Source organism: Engraulis encrasicolus, chromosome 19 (assembly GCF_034702125.1).
Source record: "Engraulis encrasicolus isolate BLACKSEA-1 chromosome 19, IST_EnEncr_1.0, whole genome shotgun sequence".
NCBI classification, from domain to species: Eukaryota; Metazoa; Chordata; class Actinopteri; order Clupeiformes; family Engraulidae; genus Engraulis; species Engraulis encrasicolus.
Genome location: NC_085875.1, coordinates 26,826,892 through 26,834,391, shown reverse-complemented (window position 1 = coordinate 26,834,391; position 7,500 = coordinate 26,826,892). Strand labels below are relative to the sequence as shown.

Sequence of the window (7,500 nt, the reverse complement as noted above, 5' to 3'; positions counted from 1 at the left end):
GCGGCAAGGTGTTCAAGAACTGCAGCAACCTGACGGTGCACCGGCGCAGCCACACGGGCGAGCGGCCCTACAAGTGCGAGCTGTGCAACTACGCGTGCGCACAGAGCAGCAAGCTCACGCGACACATGAAGACGCACGGCCAGCTCGGTAAGGAAGTGTACCGCTGTGACATTTGCCAAATGCCCTTCAGCGTCTATAGCACCCTGGAGAAACACATGAAAAAGTGGCACGGGGAACACTTGATGACAAATGAGGTGAAAATCGAACAAGCAGAGAGAAGCTAAGCTAGGCTCTTTTGCTTTCTCTCTCTCCCCTTATCCCCCTTTTAGCCTCTTGAATAACAGACAGACAGAGAGACAAACAAACAAACAAACAAACAAACAAACAAACAATCAAAACACACAGGGGTATCTGGGTGCTCTTGGTTCACAGAGTAATGATTTTAGGTTATTTTATGTTTTGCCTAAGAAACTGCCATCTGAGAAAAGAAAAAAAAACACAAAAAGCAGGAAGTTCAACTATGTCGGTGTAAAACTGCCTAAATTGGCGTTTTGATTTTTACAGTCTATCAGCGGTTGAATTAAATATACGTGGAGCCTTTAACTGTGCAATAATTTCTGTATTTATTGGATTTTGTAATGGTTTGGCATGTGCAGGTTCATTTTTATTTGATCATTATTTCCTTTTTTGTTCTACTATTATGCTGGGAATTTCTTTTATAAACCCAGAAGACATCCTGAGATTTTCTTCTTTTTGCAGAGCAGAAAACCATTTGAATAATTTTTAGGCCACTGCTTTTACTGAAGTGTGTATTTAAGTTACATGTGTAATTTCTTGAGGAGAAGCCGAATTCAATCTTCAATTTAAAAAAGCCTAACTGATTTTTTATATGAATTTAAAAAAAACAAAAACTTAGTGTTTTGTTTATTAGAGACAGTAGGTAATGAGCGGACAACAATCTTTTTTGCCATAGGAACATAAACAGATTTTAAACATGTCAATCTAATTGAAGAGTGTAGCACTGAATGTCACTCCCTGACAGTAAATCTTGACACGGATCCCGGTTCCTTCTTAAAAATCTGCTTCCTCCAGAGTCTATAAATCACGAAAGAAAAAGACCATAAAAACGGATGATCCCGCCCGGCAGCTGCTTCTTGGCACCTAGTGCCGCCCTACTTAACGCTACTAACACCACCCTTTCCTCCTGTCCTCAGCCACATCACCGGTAGCATTCCAAGTGTTTACATTAAAAGCAAAAAAATGTTGTAATAATTACATTACATTGCACTTAGCTGACCCTTTCATTTATTCAAAGCGACTTACAACTATTATTTTTCAGGGTATTGGTTACAGTCCCTGGAACAATGTGGGGTTAGGTGCCTTGCTCAAGGGCAATTCAGCCATGGATGTAGATGTAGGGAGAGGTCAGGGGGGATTCGAATCGGCAACCCCTAGATCGAAAGACCAACTCTCTAACCACTAGGCCACAACTGCCCCAATAATAATAATAATTAATAATAATTCATAATAATTGATCAAATTAAATTAGCTGTGCTTTTTAAAAGCCCATCCATTTCACATCACATATATATACATTATCGACCAATGCCAGTACTGTAGTAGTGTATTTATTATCATTGTGTGCATTCCGCAGACTAGCCCGTTGTTTTGGGGGATAAACTAAAACACCAGTGCACATGCTGAAAACAGCTCAGGGGGAACTGTGTGTCCTGCCTTCTATATCTATCTGCCCCAGTCATCTGCTAACGTTGCTCCCACATGCTAATCTGTGTCGTAGACGACAATTCTGGGCCAAAATCAACTATTTACAGTAAAAATACATGAAGGCGTGACCTGTTCAGACCACAGCATTGGCAGCAGTGGTCATGCTGTACCCATCATGCCTTGCAGCAAATCAGTACCACTGACCACGCTATCCTACCTGGACAGCTTGATGTCACCTGCTGTCTTTTGCATGTTCAGATTTTTACCCCCTATAAGTGCTACGTACATGTGTTCAAATGTGCATTGATAAGTTGAAGAGTGGTGAGTGGTCTGGGTGTTTTATTTAGCCATAGTGGAAAAGGCCACTTTAACCAGATAGGAACAAACACACAGAACAAAATACAATACATTTAAAATCTGAATTGTCATCAGAACTCAAATCATGTACGGCATCCACCGATGTTTTGGAAGATCACTTGAAATAGCCCTATGCATATCGAAATATATTTATCAATCATTTTGAAAATGAATTTATACTCTATAGTGTAAGTTATTGTAAAGTTTACAATTGTCGGAAAAATGTTTATACGTACTGATGATTTTATCTGGTTAACTTGGTTATTTGCCCAGTAAAACAAGTCATTGGCAAATTCCATAGAAACAAGTAGACGCCTGACTTGCACAGAAAGTGTGCATAGCAAGTGTGTGCAAAAATGCTGTTGAGCATGTTCCTAAACAGTAAGACTATTTTTTTCTTTCTGTCTTTCTTTCTGTCTTTCTTTCCCTCTTTCCTCCCATTCAGGGCTTCCTGTGATGTGTAGTTGAACGAACGCGCACTAAGAAGTAGCCACTCTGTCGCGTAGCGATCGCACAGCTGACCATTCTGAGCATGTTAGAGAGAGAGGGAGAGAGGGAGAGAACACGAGGCACATGTCATGTATGTTGTCTGGGGTCTTCACTAGGCACTGACCTCGCCTATGCCACAGCTGTGTTACATGCGGTCATGATCCCCCCAACCCTCCTCCTTCACGAACTGTAGCACACCACCTCACACACACACACACACACACACACACACACACACACACACACACACACACACACACACACACACACACACACACACACACACACACACACACACACACACACACGGACACACACGGACACACACACACACAGACAGATGCAATTGAATGAACACATCTACACAGATACACATGCACACGTATGTATGGACACACACAGACACAGACACACACACACACAGGCGTGCGTGCACACACACACACACACACACACACACACACACACACACACACACACACACACACACACACACACACACACACACACACACACACACACACACACACACACACACGCACGCACGCACGCACGCACACACACACACACACACACACAGCCCGACGGCCACGCCACCTAAATTGGTAGACTCAAAATATCAGCGAAAGGCAAGAGTCACATACACACAGGTAAATAGCATTTTGCAGCCTGAGCCGCACTTTATGATTTCATTTTTAAACACCTTTTTATTTTATTTTTCTTGAAAAGAAAATTTTACAAAAGCAGAAAACGGCTTCTGAGCAAGAAATTATGTTCCATGGATTTATCCTAGGCCCTGCGAGTGAGATTTAAGTGCTGGTGTTGCTGGGCTTGGCTTGGCCAATGCTGGCACTATAAAAAGTCAAGCTAATTTATTTGGACAGTTGTTATACTGCCGTTTGATTGGACATGAGTGTGCCTTGAATGCTGATCTTCCTATTTATAGTCTATAAAAGACAAATGCAACACTTTTGTGAGGCAAGGAATTAAAGACATTTTAAAATAAACAATTGTAGTTAAATGTCATTTTGAAGAAAAAAGAAATAGAAATCTTAAAATCATTTGAAAAGAGAACATAAATGATTTTAAAATGAATGAGGTGGCCAGCACAATATTGATGTGTCTGTGTGTGTATATATGTATGCATATGTACATATATGAAGGCACAAACACACACGCACACATACACACATATATACATATACAGAACATTATCACAGCAGGACAATACTTCCTCCCTTGGTTTAAAAAATAAATAAATAATAAACAAATACTCGAGTGGCCTAGAACTCCACTTATGAGCAAGGAAGAGACTGGACAAAAATCAGGAACAGCAAAACAAAAGAAAAAAAGTAAAAAAAAAAAAAAATGACATGAATTTAGTGCACTCTGTCTTAAATACGTTTACAGTATTGAAACAAGTACAAGGGTAAAATGATATTTCTGTGTATGTGTGTTTTAAACAATTTTTTGTTTGTTTTTAAGTTTGCTTACAAATTTCCTCTGAATGCCATAGTGGCTGTGTGTATATTGGTTTTTTGGTGATGGGGTTTTAGTATATATATAAATATATATAAATATATATATTACATTTCTCTTGTTTACTGTACAAGTATACCAGTATTTGTAATATTGGAGAATGCCTGGGCATTTTACAAGGATAGGATTTTTCCTTTTTTTAATTTGATTTTGATCTTTTTTTTTCAGTCCAATTTAAATTGTGGGTCTATAAAATGTTTTTGTCATTGTAATTGTAAAAGTCTTGAGTTTTAGTAAATTTTATTCTGCCTTGGGTGTGAGAAAATAATAACAATGAAAAAAATAATGAATAAAAAAAGAATGCTTACCAGAGTTCGATGATGACGATGATAGGAATTGATAATGATGATGATGATGATGATGATGGTGGTGGTGAAGGGACCAGCTATTCGATGTATGGAAGATTTCTCACGTAGAATATGTTCAACATGGGTTTTTGATTTTCAGGACTTTAAAAAAAACCCTCACTTTGCTGAGACACATCTCTTTCTCCTTCTGAAAGAGTGATCCGTAACGGCTGGATTGAGAACCATGTGTAGGCATTCACTGTCTTTTTACTGGAGCCTGTCAACTTGTTTTTAACTTGTATATGCATCTCTTTGAAGAACGGTAACCATGGGTTACCGTGGAATCATGTTAGTAGAGGAAGTGGTTCCATTTGCTGAATTCTAATGGTAAGAAGTTACGACACAGTTCCACCAGAAGCTGCCACGGTATATTTTTGGTTTGGCAGGATAAATCATTGCAAAAAAAATAATCATTTAGAATTTGTATTGCTGAAAATGGACGTTATTGTACAGAAGGGATTTTTCAAAAGGCTGTCAAACAACCTTTTGATGTAGCTACATAAACAAACGTAAATGTTTTTGTTAATTCTATTGGTTGTAAATATTTTTTTATATCAACCCAGACTTTTATTTCTTTTTTTATGATTTGTCTGTGTTCTGATGGGCACTGACAAAAAAGTCTGTCCTTTTTGGGGTCACTGACCTTGTGACGTTTCAATCTAGACGTTTTTTTCTTTTTTCTTTTATTTGTTTTTCTTTTTTTGCTTTGGGTGTAAGACCTTGTCCATACTGGCATTAGCCAGCTGGTCTTTTAGCATGAGAAGAATAGAGCACAAATACAAGCTGTCGCGATTGTCCAATTAACTGCTCATCTGTGTCTTTTTTTGGTTTGTTTTCAAGAAGTAAAAACCTGAAACCTCCTTTATTGTGTTTGACGTGCATATGTAAGAGGTATTTGTGTGTGTGTGTGTGTGTGTGTGTGTGTGTGTGTGTGTGTGTGTGTGTGTGTGTGTGTGTGTGTGTGTGTGTGTGTGTGTGTGTGTGTGTGTGTGTGATTGTATGTGCATGCGTGCATGTGTGCGTGCGCGAGTGTTGCATCCAATAACTATCTCCAATTTACACACCCTGATGAACATGCAAAGATAAAGAGAGTTAAAACACACACACACACACACACACACACACACACACACACACACACACACACACACACACACACACACACACACACACACACACACACACACACACACACACACACACACACACACACACACACACACACACACACACACACACACACACACACACACACACACACACACAATTAAACCATTGCTAAATAAATTCATCAATTCTTTATACTCCATATAAATTCAGAGTAATATTCAAGTAGTATTGGTTGGTATGATCCACTGCCAATACACATGTACTGTACAAGCGTGAGGTGAATATAGAGTGCGGTGGTAACCAGAGGCCTGATGGGATCTCTCTCCGGCATGGCCGTAACTACCATTGAGGACACAGAGGTCATGTCCTCTGTATTTTTTTTTCAGAAATGTCAAATTTCTCTATTATGAAAATCAATCTATGACCAACAATGATAAATTCAGTCTGTATACACCACACACATTTATCTTCAATGAAAACAAACTTAAGAGTTTGAGAGAAGAGTATGAAGCATTCTAAATGTACAGTATGCAGTACAGCCCGTGATATTTGACCTCAGTATTTGAAAATGTCTCGTTACGGCCCTGCTCTCCGGGCCTCTAACCAAAGCCTGTACAGTAGATAAGAGAATTGCCTCACAGCTCTCTCACCACTCACTGAAGCCCTATATGGTGGACACCCGACCAGGGCTGCTGACAGCTTTGGCTGGGCCCGGGACAAAGTCATCCGAAAAGGCCTCAAACCCAATACAATCAATGTAATGATGACCTAATTCTGCCCCCCATCTCCTCTGTTCCTGGGCCAGGGACGAGTAACCCCTTTGACCCTCCACCTGCTGGTTTCCCTATGGACAGGGCTGGACTGGCAATCTTGTATAGCCGGCATTTCCCAGAGGGCCTCGCACCCTCTTGGGCTGGGCCCCTATATTCAGAAATGTAAAAAAGTTTTACAATTTCTGAAAATAGAAGCCTACAAGGGTGCGGGGCCTACCGGTGAGTCAGTTCTGCACTGCTAATTATAAGGGGCCCCCGTAAGCCAAAAGTGCCCGGTCCCTATTTCTTCCCCAGTCCAGTCTTGTGTACGCTATGGACACCCGACACTCAGCCACAACCACCAAGCTCACTGCAGCTCTGCTCACTGCACCACCGCAGCTCCCAACTGCAGGCCCAGAGGCGCCCAGGCCTCATATCATGCCCGACCAAAACAGTGACCAGATCCCTCAGAAGTGGTGCTTTGATGGAGACCAACGTCCCCTACTACACCTCCTCCTACGTATTCCCTCTCCTCCTCCTCCTCCTCCTCCTCCTACTCCTCCTCCTCCTCCTCCTCTTCCTCTTCCTCTCCCCATATGTTCAGTAAAACTCACAGCAAACTCTGCGGTCCATGAACCCTCTACCTACACACTCCTTATTTTGGTAAAGGGTTGGACTGGGATTTAAAAAAAGGCATGGGTGTTTTTACACAGCCACTTCTAAATCACGAACCTCTAAGACCATACAAAAAACTTGGCCTCTGAGGATTGTCGGTCCTCCAGGAGTATGAAGTGAAAGTGAAAGCCCAAATGGGAATATCCAACTCCCATTGTCATTGAAACACAGCACTACATGTGTACACTGCACACAACGAAAATACATTTATGCCTCACCCATGCAAGGGGGCAGCCCCCAATGGTGCCCCAAGGGAGCAGTGCAGCGGGACGGTACCATGCTCAGGGTACCCAGTCGTGGAGGAGGATGGTGGAGAGCACTGGTTAATGACTCCCCCCACCAACCTGTCTGGTCCGGAGTCGAACCGGCAACCTTTGGGCTACAAGTCTGACACCCTAACCGCTTACCTATGACTGCCCACTGTATGCCAGATTAGCAGTACAGGCCTGTTTTGGTACCCCTTCTGCTTCTTTCTTTCCCTCCAATGCCAAAGGCTCTTGTCCAGG

The 7,500-nt window shown here is 41.6% G+C and overlaps 1 protein-coding gene across 2 annotated transcripts in view; it reads left to right on the top strand.

Moving 5' to 3' along the window:
* bcl11ba (BCL11 transcription factor B a) overlaps positions 1-2,764 on the top strand; it is a 98,255-nt gene extending 95,491 nt beyond the window's left edge. The window contains exons 3-4 of one of the 2 annotated variants that reach the window (XM_063183955.1): positions 1-147; positions 2,528-2,764. The exon at positions 1-147 is cut by the window's left edge and continues 1,755 nt beyond it. In XM_063183955.1, coding sequence (XP_063040025.1) covers positions 1-147; positions 2,528-2,550 — 170 coding nt within the window. In that variant the 3' untranslated portion in view covers positions 2,551-2,764. The other variant, XM_063183954.1, reaches the window with a different exon arrangement.
* Positions 2,765-7,500: the final 4,736 nt, after the last annotated feature.